This window comes from Pecten maximus, chromosome 4, assembly GCF_902652985.1.
Source record: "Pecten maximus chromosome 4, xPecMax1.1, whole genome shotgun sequence".
Lineage (NCBI taxonomy): Eukaryota > Metazoa > Mollusca > Bivalvia > Pectinida > Pectinidae > Pecten > Pecten maximus.
The window spans coordinates 4065225-4084794 of record NC_047018.1 but is presented as its reverse complement, the minus strand read 5'-3'; the positions used below and the strand labels follow the sequence as shown (position 1 = coordinate 4084794).

Sequence of the window (19570 nt, the reverse complement as noted above, 5' to 3'; positions counted from 1 at the left end):
TTGTTTCTGTGGATAGACCCTTGTTTCTGTAGATAGACCCTTGTATCTGTATATAGACCCTTGTTTCTGTGGAAAGACCCTTGTTTCTTTAGATAGACCCTTGTATCTGTAGATAGACCCTTGTTTCTGTGGAAAGACCCCTGTTTCTGTGGATAGACCCTTGTTTCTGTGGATAGACCCTTCTTTCTGTAGATAGACCCTTGTTTCTGTAGATAGACCCTTGTTTCTGTAGATAGACCCTTGTTTCTGTAGATAGACCTTTGTTTCTGTAGATAGACCCTTGTTTCTGTAGATAGACCCTTGTTTCTGTGGAAAGACCCTTGTTTCTGTAGATAGACCCTTGTTTCTGTAGATAGGCCCTTGTTTCTGTAGTAGATATACCCTTGTATCTGTAGATAGACCCTTGTTTCTGTACATCTAAAGACCCTTGTTTCTGTAGATAGACCCTTGTTTCTGTAGTAGATAGATTCTTGTTTCTGTACATCTAAAGACCCTTGTTTCTGTGGATAGACCCTTGTTTCTGTAGATAGACCCTTGTTTCTGTAGATAGACCCTTGTTTCTGTACATCTAAAGACCCTTGTTTCTGTAGATAGACCCTTGTTTCTGTAGTAGATATACCCTTGCTTCTGTACATCTAAAGACCCTTGTTTCTGTGGATAGACCCTTGTTTCTGTAGATAGACCCTTGTTTCTGTACATCTAAAGACCCTTGTTTTTGTAGATAGACCCTTGTTTCTGTAGTAGATAGACCCTTGTTTCTGTAGATAGACCCTTGTTTCGGTACATCTAAAGACCCTTGTTTCTGTAGATAGACCCTTGTTTCGGTACATCTAAAGACCCTTGTTTCTGTAGATAGACCCTTGTTTCTGTACATCTAAAGACCCTTGTTTCTGTTGATAGACCCTTGTTTCTGTAGTAGATAGACCCTTGTTTCTGTAGATAGACCCTTGTTTCTGTACATCTAAAGACCCTTGTTTCTGTAGATAGACCCTTGTTTCTGTAGACAGACCCCTGTTTCTGTACATCTGAAGACCCTTGTTTCTGTAGATAGACCAGTGTTTCTGTAGATAGACCCTTGTTTCTGTAGATAGACCCTTGTTTCTGTAGATAGACCCTTGTTTCTGTAGATAGACCCTTGTTTCTGTAGATAGACCCTTGTTTCTGTAGATAGACCCTTGTTTCTGTAGATAGACCCTTGTTTCTGTAGATAGACCCTTGTTTCTGTAGATAGACCCTTGTTTCTGTAGATAGACCCTTGTATCTGTAGATAGACCCTTGTTTCTGTAGATAGACCCTTGTATCTGTAGATAGACCCTTGTTTCTGTAGATAGACCCTTGTTTCTGTAGATAGACCCTTGTTTCTGTAGATAGACCCTTGTTTCTGTAGATAGACCCTTGTTTCTGTAGATAGACCCTTGTTTCTGTAGATAGACCCTTGTTTCTGTAGATAGACCCTTGTTTCTGTAGATAGACCCTTGTTTCTGTAGATAGACCCTTGTTTCTGTAGATAGACCCTTGTATCTGTAGATAGACCCTTGTATCTGTAGATAGACCCTTGTTTCTGTAGATAGACCCTTGTATCTGTAGATAGACCCTTGTTTCTGTAGATAGACCCTTGTTTCTGTTGATACACCCTTGTTTCTGTAGATAGACCCTTGTTTCTGTTGAAAGACCCTTGTTTCTATTGATAGACCCTTGTTTCTGTAGATAGACCCTTGTTTCTGTAGCTAGACCCTTGTTTCTGTAGATAGACCCTTGTATCTGTAGATAGACCCTTGTATCTGTAGATAGACCCTTGTATCTGTAGATAGACCCTTGTTTCTGTAGATAGACCCTTGTTTCTGTAGATAGACCATTGTTTCTGTGGATAGACCCTTGTTTCTGTTGATAGACCCTTGTTTCTGTAGATAGACCCTTGTTTCTGTAGATAGACCCTTGTTTCTGTGGATAGACCCTTGTATCTGTAGATAAACCCTTGTTTCTGTAGATAGACCCTTGTTTCTGTACATCTAAAGACCCTTGTTTCTGTGGATAGACCCTTGTTTCTGTAGATAGACCCTTGTTTCTGTAGATAGACCTATGTTTCTGTAGATAGACTCTTGTTTCTGTAGATAGACTCTTGTTTCTGTAGATAAACCCTTGTTTCTGTACATCTAAAGACCCTTGTTTCTGTAGATAGGCCATTGTTTCTGTAGATAGACCCTTGTTTCTGTAGATAGACCCCTGTTTCTGTAGGTAGACCCTTGTTTCTGTAGATAGACCCTTGTTTCTGTAGGTAGACCCATGTTTCTGTAGATAGACCCTTGTTTCTGTAGATAGACCCTTGTTTCTGTAGATAGACCCTTGTTTCCGTAGATATACCCTTGTTTCTGTAGGTAGACCCTTGTTTCTGTGGATAGACCCTTGTTTCTGTAGGTAGACCCTTGTTTCTGTAGATAGTCCAGTGTTTCTGTAGCTTGACCCTTGTTTCTGTAGATAGACCCTTGTTTCTGTAGATAGACCATTGTTTCTGTATATAGACCTTTGTTTCTGTAAATAGACCATCGTTAAGTAACAAATCACAGAAACCTATATATATATATAGATAACTGAACATCCAGGTTAGTCACTGGGTGCATGGTCGTATAGTACGGAGGGCGACTGGTGAACTCTTCACCTTTTGTTCTGGCATTATCTTGTTACAGCGAACGTCATTCACGTTTCTCATGCCAAGGTTACTGCAAGCACTCATTGACGTGTCCGCCAGGTACATTTGGTATGTCTTACTCGTGTGCAGTACTTACGGAATTCATGTTATAATGTATGCCACACAACCATAAAACCCTACATACCTTAATGTTCATAGATGATATGCATATAATATCTTTCTCCAAATATGAAAAAAAGCAAATCAACAAATAAACAATTGAAATGAAACATGTCGTTGTTAACAAGCAAAGTAACATCATGCCGACAATACTGAGGAAGATTGTACGTCCTCCACAATGTATACATATAATGATACCAATGTATATATACAATGTATATATATATATATATATATACAGTATATATACGGATATCCTCAACATAATAAAAAATAAACTACACGGAGATATAATAAAAGTAAAAGGTCAATGAATAAATAAAAATATAAACTACCCGGAATTATAAGGAAAGTAGATGGGAAACGGGTGAATAAGAATATACAGACCGGCGCGATCTCATAAAGGACCAGGAGGTACATTGTAAAGACCAAGGTAGTTTTGGACGAGATGGAAAAGATGAAGGACGTTTTTGGGAAAAGGAAACAATATAAGGCGCGACACGAACCTCGTGGGTATAAAACATGGGATTAGACAAAAGGAATGCCGACCTGGAGAATATTACAGGGTGCTGACTACAAGATAATACCAATATATTATAGCTTTAACCCAAATCTAAATCATATAAAAACAGGTGTAATACTCTAACATGGACATCCTCACTACTAGCATACAAGTTAATACATTTATCTATATAGCATAGGTTTGACAGACAAACTCCTAAAGGGTAAAAAATATATATCTTTGTGGCTGCGTTAGGAAGCTTTGTTAACAACAGTAACAGCAGAGAAACAGTGGTACATAACTCGGAAAAATCAACATCCATAAATAATGACAGTAAACCAGGTACCCGTGGTCAATGTACACCATATCCATAAACAAGGAACCCATGGTCAATGTCTACAGTACCCATAAACCAGGTACCCGTGGTCAATGTCTACATCACCCATAAACCAGGTACCCGTGGCCAATGTACACCACACCCATAAACCAGGTACCCGTGGTCAATGTCTGTATCACCCATAAACCAGGTACCCTTGGTCAATGTCTGTATCACCCATAAACCTAGTACCCGTGGTCAATGTCTCCATCACCCATAAACCAGGTATCCGTGGTCAATGTACAGGACACCCATAAACCAGGTACCCGTGGTCAATGTCTACAGTACACATAAACCAGGTACCCGTGGTCAATGTCTACATCACCCATAAACCAGGTACCCGTGGCCAATGTACACCACACCCATAAACCAGGTACCCGTGGTCAATGTCTGTATCACCCATAAACCAGGTACCCGTGGTCAATGTCTGTATCACCCATAAACCAGGTACCCGTGGTCAATGTCTGCAGTACCCATAAACCAGGTACCCGTGGTCAATGTCTACAGTACACATAAACCAGGTACCCGTGGTCAATGTCTACAGTACACATAAAGCAGGTACCCGTGGTCAATGTCTACATCACCCATTAACCAGGTACCCGTGGTCAATGTCTGTATCACCCATAAACCAGGTACCCGTGGTCAATGTCTGTATCACCCATAAACCAGGTACCCGTGGTCAATGTCTGCAGTACCCATAAACCAGGTACCCGTGGTCAATGTCTACAGTACACATAAACCAGGTACCGTGGTCAATGTCTACAGCACCCATAAACCAGGTACCCGTGGTCAATGTCTACAGTACCCATAAACCAGGTACCCGTGGTCAATGTATACCACACCCATAAACCAGGTACCCGTGGTCAATGTCTACAGTACCCATAAACCAGGTACCCGTGGTCAATGTCTACAGTACCCATAAACCAGGTACCGTGGTCAATGTCTACAGTACCCATAAACCAGGTACCCGTGGTCAATGTCTACAGTACCCATAAACCAGGTACCCGTGGTCAATGTATACCACACCCATAAACCAGGTACCCGTGGTCAATGTCTACAGTACCCATAAACCAGGTACCCGTGGTCAATGTCTGTATCACCCATCGCTCTATAAGTTGGTACGTATACGGTGTTGTTAAGGAACAAGGCAGTGGTTGGAGCTTTAAACACACACGAAATTTAAAGGGAAATGAAATCTTAAGTGAAGTCTTAAAACAAAATCATCCGATTATATATTCCTGGATACTTCATTTACGATCAAAAAACCTTACTAGAGGTTAAAGATAAAACCCCTCTATTTCGGATCTCGTCTTCACTAATGAGAATGTTATGATTGAAAGTATTGACTTTCTATCGAATATCGGAAGGAGTGACCACCTGTTTTTATCTGATAAACTGTACAAAGAACACGAAATACCAGGAACTAAGACAAAAACAAAATATAAATGAAGTAATTACGTACAATACCACAACAGTAGGGATGGAACTGTATGGATCCTTAGCAATGAGGCCAAATCGTGGACTTATTTATATACACTGTAAAATCGATACAAATCTAAACCAATAAAATAATAATATAACAGCAACGCTAGGAATTTTGATACTAAATCCACAAGTCAATATATACTTAAGAGAAAAACCTGTCAGAAAACATCAAAATTGACAACAAATTATTCTGAAGGTACGCCTCAAAACATGTACGAGCAACGAAGACATGTCACAAACTTGAAAAAAAAAATTGGACGTAAATCCCGAGCGCTGACTTATTTACGACACATTGAACGCGCACATAAGATAAAATATACGAGGTAAAATACCCTTAATTATTATATAAGAATGCACAAGGTAATATGCACTACGTTATCAACAGTCAATCTATTTAAAACTCGTTTCTGTACCTAACCGTGCAAAGCTCTGTAATGCCGGGAGTGTCTCGATATGAATTCGGCTAAGGGAAATCATTGGGATGAGATATTCAAATTCGGTGGTAGAATTTAAGTATTATTTAAACTACAAACCGAGGCAATGCTATTTGCAAACACATGGTTCTATGTGATTTAAACCCACGCATTTTTCGTGTCACTTCAAATCCCCCCATTTTCTCTTCGAAACAATGCAATTCTAAACTAGCAGGTCAACTTTAAGTTAGCCTACCGTGACGTTTTTGATGGCCGTTTTCTTTTTACATTTTCAAGCTAGTAAGTATTAGAAATGGTTCCGGTTTAGTGACTAGTACATTCGGGTTTTCCTGTATTTGATATACTTAACTTAAATATGTATATGGAAATGCCAGCACAATAGGCCAAGGGTATTTGTATACTTACATACCAAGAGGAATAACTCGTCCTACCCAATCGTTCTACACACCGAGACTTCACCTTAACTAGATCCCACTGACATTCCCCGCTTGACTGTCATTAGTACGAGACGAGCTATGGTGGACTTTCTAAAATGACATTCCCGATCTACTACCAGTCACTCATCTCGGTCTGTACTTAATATAAGATATGCAAGGGCCTGATATTTTTACTATCTTTTCTAATTGTAACTTTTCACATTTATTTCGATAACATTACGGTTAATGTTATAAATGGCATCAGCTCGTGAAAAATGTATGATACAATATTTGAGAGATGCATGTTCATAAAGATCACGGTTTTTATGGTCGTCATCATAATTTCATCAAAGAAAATTCGATTCCGTCTTATGATATAAAGTGTACATATGTCTGCCTGATGGTTCCATTGCCAGCAACCTGAATCCCAGATTCTCATTTGAGAATGTGACATTTTTTTTATATTTGTCCCAGATATAAACACAATATAGTTGATGTCGTATTTGAAGAAGGCGCATCCTCTTCTAGAACAGTCGGTCCTACTTTCTTTTTTCAGCTTAACCTCAAGGAAGTCATGTATTAACACTTTATCGGACAGTTGACCTGAACTTTTACCTTTGCCAGACATACAAATAATATTTATTAGTGGTTAGGTTATAATCATAAAGTAGATCCTTTATTGTCGGATATTATTGTTTACAAGACAGACTTTAGGCGCCCTAACCCTTAACTTAGTTATATCAGTCACAGACTTTAATCGTCCTAGTCCTTTAATAAGTTATATAAGTCATAAAGACTTCAAAACCTTCCAATAAGTATATCGGTGACACAGACTTTAGGCGCTCTAAGCCTTTAATAAGTTATATAAGTCATACAGACTTTAGGCGTCTAACCTTTAAATACGTTAGATCAGTCACACGTACAGACTTTAGCTGGACTAACCCTTTTATTCACTTCTTAATTTGTTTTTGTTTTGAAAGCCGTTGTTCGTTATGAAGTTTTATTTATACAAACTTGGAAATTTGCTGATAGACTTAATCATGTAGAAAACAAAGAGTACAATCAAACACCAGATGATTATACCTGGTGACAGACGTTCAGAATTTTGCTTGTTTTTTTGTTTGACTTAGTAGAAATTCTGAAAGGAAAATAAAAATGTATGACAGAATTATTATATGATATTGAAATTAATTCAAAAGACTGTGAATGGCAATACAATGGTAAACAGGGATTTGAACAAAATAAATAAGAAAATGAAGACTTTTCAGTCGCAGGAAATATAAACACAACAGTATTAGTATAGCATGGAAAAAAACAGCAAATACATTTATATCACTCACATTACTGAGACCTTAAATGGTATGCTATCAAATGACTAACTTAATACAAGCAGGTATGATATCATCGTAAGAGTTTTACAATCGAAATCATGCTTAAAATCTGTTTAAATTCTATTCCAGCTAGTGAACCTACAACCTGGTTTCTGATGGAGGGAATTCATTTACCTAATTCTCAGAATTATACTTAAATATAAAGATGGATGTCATCATGAAGCATTCGGACAATATCTCTTCCCAATTTGCTATGTAGTTGGCGGCAGGAAGGACCATTCGCAACATTTGCTATTTTACAGCATAAAACATTACACTGATTGGTTGATGAAGTTGTAAACATACACTGATTGGTTGATGAAGTTGTAAACATACACTGATTGGTTGGTGAAGTTGTATACATACACTGATTGGTTGGTGAAGTTGTAAACATACACTGATTGGTTGATGAAGTTGTATACATACACTGATTGGTTGGTGAAGTTGTAAACATACACTGATTGGTTGATGAAGTTGTTATTATACACTGATTGGTTGAATAAATTGTAAACATACCCTGATAAGTTGATGAAGTTGTAAACATACAAGGATTGGTTAATGAAGTTGTAAACATTCACTGATTGGTTGATTTATAAATATGCACTGATTCGTTGATGAAGTTTCACACGCTTACTTATTGCAGGTCTGAAGGGCCAGAGGGAGACGGATGAGACGTCTATACGCGCGTGCATACTGTCAGTTACCTACATCCTGCACGTGGCCTGGATGAGCATCAATACTGTCACATTTGTTACTTTTATCGGCCTGATCAACGTCAATCTTGAACAATTGTCGGATCAAAAACAAGTCGGTAGGTGGGGTTTGTTTTGTCCCTGAAAGGTTTTTACACTTTTACAAACATCAGTACATTGTTAGCTGTAGAGATATGTAATCACACCTAAGACTATTGTAATGTAAGAACTGTTCAACGAGTAGAAAAGTAGGACTGCATTCTCAAAAACAGTTGATGTTCCAAAATTCGCTATGAACCAAAGATAGCGTTCTTTGTTGTGTTTAATGCATATTTACGTAATCACCGCCGAACATCTCGTAAATCCTGTATATTCTTTTTACAGTTAGTAAGTACCTGGGTGTGTTTGCCTACACCACCATGTGTACTGTAGTGGCAGGACTTCTGGCGGGCATCAGCTACGATTGTCAACGAAAACGATATTATGGTAAGTTCAAAATCCCTCGAGCTAAAGTGACGTTCAAGTTCATAATTACCCTGAGGGTTTCTACTCATCAGTTTAGGTTACAGAGTTAATTATACCATCAGTCACAGAAGCTGACTGTTACGTTTTAGTTAGAATTTCTTACTTGACTGTTGTAAGGAATACTAGTTTATACTTAATACTAAACAGCAGTAGCAAGGATTGTTTGTTGTATATCAACATATATATTCGGACAAGTTCTACAAGGTAAGCATAGAGTTGACTGGTAACATTGATTGGCTTCTGCATCAACGCAATGATCTTTATATATATGGCACGGGAAGGATGTCATAATTAAATATTTTTGCCTAGGCAAAAATAAAATATTGCCTAGGCAAAAATATTTAATTATGACGTCCTTCCCGCGCCATATATATAGACGTTTGTTTAGGGATACAGACTGTATACAAAAAAAGTGATCATATCTAGATATTATGGAATAATTTCTGATTTCTAATTAGAACAATCCTGGTATTCATAGTTTTTAAAGTCAACAAAGATAGAAGAGAAACTTGACCCTGTACATCATTTTCTATATCCTTTGAAATACAGTTTTGTTCTTATCAACTTCCTAATCACACATAGTTGAATTACATTTTGACATTTAAACGTTATATAAGAATACATGTACGTGTATGATTATCCTGACTTTTTTGTTACAAGAAAAGCAGCATTTTTATGACGATATGACTTCGAATGTTCCAGACTATCCGTGGCCAGCCCGAGTGTGGAGACCCGTCCTGTTACCTATGACGATGACTGGTATTCTAGGATCTATGGTTTATGTATTACTATTGGTGGAACATCTCAGCGTGATCGTGCCCACATTCATCCTCTTCACGCTCTATCGTTCCTTCCTCTACTCTATTGGGGTAGCGTTCGTCAACGACGCGTACGTTGTTTTCTGGATTATCTTCTGTTAGAACTATTATTATACAGTTCTGTAACGAAAAGGAGGTTTCGAGTAATACACAAAAATAATTATATCAAAATAACTGCATTTATCTTCAGTATCTTATTAAAAGATGATCTGTCATTGTGGAGTTGATTTACCATATTGGTGTTTTCGTCAGTGAAGTGAGCTGTATTTTGAAATAATATATTTGATCTTTGGTATAATTTGTGATTAACCTGTGGGGTAATTTAAGGTTTCTGGAACAACCATACGGAACAACACTTTGTCAAGGAAACAAATCACGTTGATGAAAAATGTACTTATTTGTGTTTTAATAGATTTTTATTTCAGAAAACACTTCGGCTCCTTATAAGGTATACTAATATAAGTGTTTTGTTGTAGGTTTCCGGAACAGCACTTCGGCGCCCTGTACGGTATAATGACCTTCTCCACCGGATTGTTTAGTATGGTACAGTATGGCTTCTTCTCCTGGTTCGATGCGTACGAGAACGCAAATGTGCACGTAAGTTTCTATTTATTTGTTCAGTTGTATAAGCATTTTCCAAGGTTTTAGCACTCGGGGTTCGGAATTCCGTTCAGCCGTACAGTCTTAAAGTGAATTAAAGTGAAATACTCCCAATTCCAAATAGACCAAGTAGAATTTCCGTGATATAATGTATAATATTATAGTACGTATTTTTGTTAGGCATTAATGACACTAATTCGGCCTGTTATCTCCACAGAATTTAAACGAAAATGCACTGTAATTTAACTCAACACTTTTCAATGTCTTGATCAAAGAAATCCATTCAAACCATTTACGAATTAGCTTGCAAAAAATATGTACAACGTTTTTAAAATCCAATAAATATATATTACAATATTTAAATGTCGAAAGGGATTTAATTGAACTATCCTGTAAAACCATTATTTTACATGTGAGTCTTACAGTTTACGGTTGAAATGCGCTCATACTAATTATTTCGGCTCACTCCTTTATCTATATACGCTCTTTGCTGTAACAACCATGTTATTTATTCAACATTGATATATATGATATTAGTTTCATCGTGATGATTCTATTCATGCCGATGGTTGCCCATAGCTTCTGATAATAGTTGTAAGTTGAAAAGTTATCCAAATAAAAAACTGTTGATTCCCCCATCGTATCAACACAGAACATAGGCTTGTTTAATGAAAATCAGTGTAAAGATCAAGTTAGCATCGTCACCGAGAAAACACACAACACTATCAATGTTCATATGCCATCAGCAAATTGTTACCTACAAAATCAACGTTTAAACATGACGATAACATCTATCAAACGTACATAATACCTTACCTGTATGTGTGTTTGAGGATGATACGTGGCGGTGTACATATTTCCTTACCTGTGTGTGTGTGTGTTTGAGGATGATACGTGGTGGTGTACACATTACCTTACCTGTATGTGTGTTTGAGGATGATACGTGGTGGTGTGCACATTACCTTACCTGTGTGTGTTTGAGGATGATACGTGGTGGTGTACACATTACCTTACCTGTGTGTGTTTGAGGATGATACGTGGCGGTGTACATATTACCTTACCTGTGTGTGTTTGAGGATGATACGTGGCGGTGTACATATTTCCTTACCTGTGTGTGTGTTTGAGGATGATACGTGGTGGTGTACACATTACCTTACCTGTGTGTGTTTGAGGATGATACGTGGTGGTGTGCACATTACCTTACCTGTGTGTGTTTAAGGATGATACGTGGTGGTGTACACATTACCTTACCTGTGTGTGTTTGAGGATGATACGTGGCGGTGTACACATTACCTTACCTGTGTGTGTTTGAGGATGATACGTGGTGGTGTACATATTACCTTACCTGTGTGTGTGTTTGAGGATGATACGTGGTGGTGTACATATTACCTTACCTGTGTGTGTGTTTGAGGATGATACGTGGCGGTGTACATATTTCCTTACCTGTGTGTGTTTGAGACGTGGCGGTGTACATATTTCCTTACCTGTGTGTGTGTTTGAGGATGATACGTGGCGGTGTACACATTACCTTACCTGTAAGTGTGTTTGAGGATGATACGTGGCGGTGTACATATTTCCTTACCTGTGTGTGTGTTTGAGGATGATACGTGGTGGTGTACATATTACCTTACCTGTGTGTGTTTGAGGATGATACCTGGTGGTGTACACATTACCTTACCTGTGTGTTTTTCTTGTTGTAGGTGACGATCTGTCTCCTGTTCCTCTGTCTCACTACCTTTATACATCCGCTACAGTTAGGTATACGAAGTCGGCAGAAAAACACCGAAGATCCGAAAGCAGAAGAGGCCTTTATACCACCGGAAATTCTTAAGTCTGAAAAGACATGAATGTTGTGTAGTTGTCACTCTAGATGTATCATATTTTCAGTATAGAAATGTGTCTAAACACAACGAAAGGTGTCTTACACTAAGACGCAAAAAATGTGTTTTAAAATTTAGACACAAAACAAATCATAATGTGTTTTGAAACAGAGAAAACAACGGAATGTATTGAAACACAGACAAAACGCTGGAATGTGTCTTAAAACTCGGACAAACAATGGTTTGTGTCTTACAAACAGACACCAACAACGGGCTGTATTGAAACACTGACAAAACGCTGGAATGTGTCTTAAAACTCGGACAAACAATGGTATGTGTCTTACAAACAGACACCAACAACGAGATGTATTGAAACACTGACAAAACGCTGGAATGTGTCTTAAAACTCGGACAAACAATGGTTTGTGTCTTACAAACAGACACCAACAACGGGCTGTATTGAAACACTGACAAAACGCTGGAATGTGTCTTAAAACTCGGACAAACAATGGTATGTGTCTTACAAAAAGACACTAACAACGGAATATGAATTGAAATTCAGACACGTAAAACAGAAAGTATTTTTAAAACAAAGACAAACAACGGAATGTGTCTTACAAAATGACACCAACAACGGAATGTGAATTGAAATTCATGCACGTCACGGACATTTTTTTTTGTAAACATGGACAAAAACCGGAATGTGTCTTAAACGCAGAGAATGAAATGTGTTTAATTTGTAACACAGACGTTAAAGAAATTGTATTTAAACTCAGACGTAACCTATATTGTGTCTTGGAACTTTCGCATAACTCCACAATGGCAACAGGCATGAGTTATGGGGATATTGTATAATTGTTAAAGCGCGTATGGTTTTGCTCCTTTTCAATGTAAAGGTGAAATATTGGAGAAAGTGTTGTAATGTAGTAGACGTGACTGCCAAAATAATATCAACACAATATAGATAATATAGAAAACATGTAAATATTGGGCAGTGTGTACCGGTTCCAAATCTACCATTTCAGAGAAAAAAAAAGAAAAAAACAACAAGTGCTTCGACGTTTAAACTCGGAGACGAAATAGCAACTCGCTGTAGATAAAGACAGTCTAAGGCTACATAAGTTGATATCAGAACAGGACTGTAATAATCAACACCGTGTCAAACATCGCAGACGGTGTAATATCAGGTAATTAGAAGTCAGCACTATAACTTTAGATAATTTGAAGTTAGTACTATAACTTTAGATAATTGAGAGTCAGCACTATAACTTTAGATAATTGAGAGTCAGCACTATAACTTTAGATAATTGAGAGTCAGCACTATCACTTTAGATAATTGAGAGTCAGCACTATAACTTTAGATAATTGAGAGTCAGCACTATCACTTTAGATAATTGAGAGTCAGCACTATAACTTTAGATAATTGATAGTCAGCACTATAATTTTAGATAATTGAGAGTCAGCACTATAACTTTAGATAATTGAGAGTCAGCACTATAACTTTAGATAATTGAGAGTCAGCACTATAACTTTAGATAATTGGGAGTCAGCACTATAACTTTAGATAATTGAGAGTCAGCGCTATAACTTTAGATAATTGAGAGTCAGCACTATAACTTTAGATAATTGAGAGTCAGCACTATAACTTTAGATAATTGAGAGTCAGCACTATAACTTAGATAATTGAGAGTCAGCACTATAACGTTAGATAATTGAGAGTCAGCACTATAACTTTAGATAATTGAGAGTCAGCACTATAACTTTAGATAATTGAGAGTCAGAACTATAACTTAGATAATTGAGAGTCAGCACTATAACTTTAGATAATTGGGAGTCAGCACTATAACTTTAGATAATTGAGAGTCAGCGCTATAACTTTAGATAATTGAGAGTCTGCACTATAACTTTAGATAATTGAGAGTCAGCACTATAACGTTAGATAATTGATAGTCAGCACTATAACTTAGATAATTGAGAGTCAGAACTATAACTTTAGATAATTGGGAGTCAGCACTATAACTTTAGATAATTGAGAGTCAGCACTATAACTTTAGATAATTGGGAGTCAGCACTATAACTTAGATAATTGAGAGTCAGCACTATAACTTTAGATAATTGAGAGTCAGCACTATAACTTTAGATAATTGAGAGTCAGCACTATAACTTTAGATAATTGATAGTCAGCACTATAACTTTAGATAATTGATAGTCAGCACTATAACTTTAGATAATTTGAAGTTAGTACTATAACTTTAGATAATTGAGAGTCAGCACTATAACTTTAGATAATTGAGAGTCAGCACTATAACTTTAGATAATTGAGAGTCAGCACTATAACTTTAGATAATTGAGAGTCAGCACTATCACTTTAGCAGTGATTTTATTTTTGTTGACACCAGCTACAATACCAGTGGTATTTTAAGTGGAGCATGTGACATTCAGAGTATGAGAGAATATTTTTATAATTACCTGTTATCCCTTGTGTTCAGTCAATGTTCTGTAGGTTACTATTTGATCGGTTTCGTTAGATGTGGGCTATGTCTGTGAGTATTGGATTATGTCTGTGAGTATTGGATTATGTCTGTGAGTATTAGACTATGTATGTGAGTATTAGACTGTGTCTGTGAGTATTAGTACAACTGATGTAGCCATCGTGGTATGTGGATAGGAATATTACTAGCTACTGGGCAGTCTGGATGCTTGATACGGACTTTATCACAGGTCGTCTGTTAGTATCAAGTTCTCCATCGGTGAAATTGAAAAATCAAATTGCGGCTAAAAGATGTTTCTATTCATGTTGATCTAAATATAACCTGTTAAGTATAAAGGTCTATTGAATGGTGTAAAATCACTTCTGTACATCTCGGTTTATTAGGAAACATTTTCTTTTGTATATGAATACTACAGTTAAAAATAACCCATGTTAGATATTGGGTAATGCAATTCTATAAACAGCCGATTAGGCTTTATTTTCTTTCTGCTTGAAAGTGATTTCAAGTAGGTTTAAAACTGACACATCTATTAATACCTGGAAGTACAAACATGGAGGTTTGGTAAAACATATCGTACACTAGTGGACACACTTGTGGATCGTGGGGTTTATATTCAGGTCAACGGAGTCTTTCCTTTCGGTTTTCAATGTTTGATGGAATCATACTGGTGTTGAGTTGCTAATTACATATTACGACTTCAATTTCGTATGGTATTAACATGTTAAAAGAAAAACATTCCTCCACTCTGTAACTGTCAGCAGCATGTTTATCTCTTTACTGTTTATAACATCACACGATGACAAACTACAGTGTCAACACACAAGGACTTCAGTAACATTACACATTGATAACTACAGTGTCAACACACAATGACAAAATCTACCACAGCGTCAACACACAACAAAATATACCACAGCGTCAACACACAATGACAAAATATACCACAGCGTCAATACTCAAGTACCAAAACACATTAAAAATCAACAAACAAATAAAGGTATAGCAAAGTCTATATATCTTGCAGCAAACAAACAGAAAAAAAAACCTGCGTCAACAGACAGCACAGATATACCAGTGTCAATACACAAAGACAAAATGAACGACAATTTCGATACACACAGAAAACATATTACAATGTCAACATACACGGGCAAAGCATACCGCGATATCATAATAGTTGCCACGTGAGTTTTTTTTACATCGTTGATGTCCATGTTGTGTTTCCTGTTTTGATATCTTCAGGGTTTTTTGTTTACATTTGAGCATGTATCTGGTTGTTGACTTGTTTACACTGTCTTGTTACTTGTAACGAATAATGCTGATGATTATAGTGTTACTACTGTACAGTTATATAATTATTATGGTTTAGACGTATATGTATCAGGAGTATACCTGACTACACTTGACATACTCGATACTGCTCAGCTTCCTCATATTGGTAAAATGTTATATATGTACATGTACGGCCAGTTATACTAATTGGTCAGTGTATTGTTAGGTATGAAGATTCATATCATATAGAACATGTTATATTGGTAAATAGAAATATAGATATTATATAGAACATGTAATATTGGTAAATAGAAATATAGATATTAGTATATATACTGCTGGTAAATTGAAATATAGATATTATATAGAACGTGTACATCAGTGGCTAGAATTATATAATGTACATGCATATACGATTGATAATTTAAAATGGCACATGTGTTATATTGTACACGTGTTATATTATACATGTGCCATATTGTGCATGTGTTACAGGTATATAATCTTAAAGAAACCATTCGGTTAGATATGCAGATATTTTATACTGAGAGGTGTGGACATTGTACGTTAAATGTTAAGTGTGACAATTCGGTTAGAGATGTAGATATTTTATACTGAGACGTGTGGACATTGTACGTTAAACGTTAAGTGTGACCGATCGGTTAGAGATGTAGATATTTAATACTGAGACGTGTGGACATTGTACGTTAAATGTTAAGTGTGACCAGTCGGTTAGAGATGTAGATATTTTATACTGAGACGTGTGGACATTGTACGTTAAACGTTAAGTGTGACCGATCGGTTAGAGATGTAGATATTTAATACTGAGACGTGTGGACATTGTACGTTAAACGTTAAGTGTGACCAGTCGGTTAGAGATGTAGATATTTTATACTGAGACGTGTGGACATTGTACGTTAAATGTTAAGTGTGACCAGTCGGTTAGAGATGTAGATATTTTATACTGAGACGTGTGGACATTGTACGTTAAATGTTAAGTGTGACCAGTCGGTTAGAGATGTAGATATTTAATACTGAGACGTGTGGACATTGTACGTTAAATGTTAAGTGTGACCAGTCGGTTAGAGATGTAGATATTTTATACTGAGACGTGTGGACATTGTACGTTAAATGTTAAGTGTGACCAGTCGGTTAGAGATGTAGATATTTTATACTGAGACGTGTGGACATTGTACGTTAAACGTTAAGTGTGACCAGTCGGTTAGAGATGTAGATATTTTATACTGAGACGTGTGGACATTGTACGTTAAATGTTAAGTGTGACCAGTCGGTTAGAGATGTAGATATTTTATACTGAGACGTGTGGACATTGTACGTTAAATGTTAAGTGTGACCAGTCGGTTAGAGATGTAGATATTTTATACTGAGACGTGTGGACATTGTACGTTAAACGTTAAGTGTGACCAGTCGGTTAGAGATGTAGATATTTTATACTGAGACGTGTGGACATTGTACGTTAAACGTTAAGTGTGACCAGTCGGTTAGAGATGTAGATATTTTATACTAAGACGTGTGGACATTGTACGTTAAATGTTAAGTGTGACCAGTCAACGTTAAATGTTAAGTGTGATCAGTCGGTTAGAGATATAGATATTTTATACTGAGACGTGTGGACATTGTACGTTAAACGTTAAGTGTGACCAGTCGGTTAGAGATGTAGATATTTTATACTGAGACGTGTGGACATTGTACGTTAAATGTTAAGTGTGACCAGTCGACGTTAAATGTTAAGTGTGACCAGTCGACGTTAAGTGTTAAGTGTGATCAGTCGGTTAGAGATGTAGATATTTAATACTGAGACGTGTGTACATTGTACGTTAAATGTTAAGTGTGACCAGTCGACGTTAAATGTTAAGTGTGACCAGTCGACGTTAAGTGTTAAGTGTGATCAGTCGGTTAGAGATGTAGATATTTAATACTGAGACGTGTGTACATTGTACGTTAAATGTTAAGTGTGACCAGTCGACGTTAAATGTTAAGTGTGACCAGTCGACGTTAAGTGTTAAGTGTGATCAGTCGGTTAGAGATGTAGATATTTAATACTGAGACGTGTGGACATTGTACGTTAAATGTTAAGTGTGACCAGTCGACGTTAAATGTTAAGTGTGATCAGTCGGTTAGAGATGTAGATATTTTATACTGAGACGTGTGGACATTGTACGTTTAATGTTAAGTGTGACCAGTCGACGTTAAATGTTAAGTGTGATCAGTCGGTTAGAGATGTAGATATTTTATACTGAGACGTGTGGACATTGTACGTTAAATGTTAAGTGTGACCAGTCGACGTTAAATGTTAAGTGTGACCAGTCGGTTAGAGATGTAGATATTTTATACTGAGACGTGTGGACATTGTACGTTAAATGTTAAGTGTGACCAGTCGACGTTAAGTGTTAAGTGTGATCAGTCGGTTAGAGATGTAGATATTTAATACTGAGACGTGTGGACATTGTACGTTAAATGTTAAGTGTGACCAGTCGACGTTAAATGTTAAGTGTGATCAGTCGGTTAGAGATGTAGATATTTTATACTGAGACGTGTGGACATTGTACGTTAAATGTTAAGTGTGACCAGTCGACGTTAAATGTTAAGTGTGACCAGTCGGTTAGAGATGTAGATATTTTATACTGAGACGTGTGGACATTGTACGTTAAATGTTAAGTGTGACCAGTCGACGTTAAGTGTTAAGTGTGATCAGTCGGTTAGAGATGTAGATATTTAATACTGAGACGTGTGGACATTGTACGTTAAATGTTAAGTGTGACCAGTCGACGTTAAATGTTAAGTGTGACCAGTCGGTTAGATATGTAGATATTTTATACTGAGACGTGTGGACATTGTACGTTAAACGTTAAGTGTGACCAGTCGGTTAGAGATGTAGATATTTTATACTGAGACGTGTGGACATTGTACGTTAAATGTTAAGTGTGACCAGTCGGTTAGAGATGTAGATATTTTATACTGAGACGTGTGGACAGTGTACGTTAAATTTTAAATGTGACAAATTGGTTATAGATGTAGATGTTTTATACGTGTATAATGTAGAAGTTAATCACTTAGAGTATTGAAACTATGAAGATGAATACATGTATATGACACGGTTATTAGATGATTATATGAATACTATTTGAGACATTATTTCGATACATACAGATATTATTATGCACAAGAACAATGAAAATATACTTTACGACTATCTTTGAAGAGAAAGAACGAGAGAAGGAGAGAGAATGTGAATACTCATGTTGATCATCAGGTTATGCGGTCGTACATGTATATATAAATTGTGTCTTTAACACCGCTGTGTACCTTGTTTATCATTACACTGTGTGTTATATTGCTATGAACACACCTATTTAATTGCTGTTTCGATACCTACATTTTTATGCACACAATTTAATATATTCGAAAACCTACGAAGCAACAAAAGGTTGTTTGACAAGCTTATGGCAGATTTATGAGTTTGAGAGATTTGTATATTTTTATTTGAAAATAACAAATTTATGAACTGTTAATTGTTATAAGACATGTTTATTATATATATACAATTTACAACGTTTTCCTTATTTTTATATATACGAATCATATATATTGATAATCGCCAATTCAGTTTAACTTGTGGGTAATATTTCCGCTATATTGTTAATGCATTCTTTGAAATAAATATTTCACATCCGGAGTTTTATGGTTTCACTCAGTCGAGTCGACACTTAGTCTATTAATGAGATAGTTTCGTACCTCGGTGAGTCACCGCTCAGTGTGTTAATAAGATAGTTTCGTACCTCGGCGAGTCGACACTCAGTGTGGTAATAAGATAGTTTCGAACCTCGGCGAGTCGACACTCGGTGTGTAAATAAGATAGTTTCGTACCTCGGCGAATCGACACCTAGTGTGTAAAACGACATAACGTCATGGAAGATTTTCACATATTCAAAATTTAGAAA

The 19570-nt window shown here is 36.7% G+C and overlaps 1 protein-coding gene across 1 annotated transcript in view; it reads left to right on the top strand.

Annotated features, from left to right (window-relative positions):
* LOC117325011 (solute carrier family 43 member 3-like) overlaps positions 1 to 19306 on the top strand; it is a 39331-nt gene extending 20025 nt beyond the window's left edge. The window contains exons 6-10 of the mRNA XM_033880885.1: positions 8033 to 8200; positions 8466 to 8567; positions 9309 to 9495; positions 9901 to 10021; positions 11725 to 19306. Coding sequence (XP_033736776.1) covers positions 8033 to 8200; positions 8466 to 8567; positions 9309 to 9495; positions 9901 to 10021; positions 11725 to 11871 — 725 coding nt within the window. The 3' untranslated portion in view covers positions 11872 to 19306. The remainder of the gene's footprint in view (positions 1 to 8032; positions 8201 to 8465; positions 8568 to 9308; positions 9496 to 9900; positions 10022 to 11724) is intronic.
* The last annotated feature ends 264 nt before the right edge of the window (positions 19307 to 19570 follow it).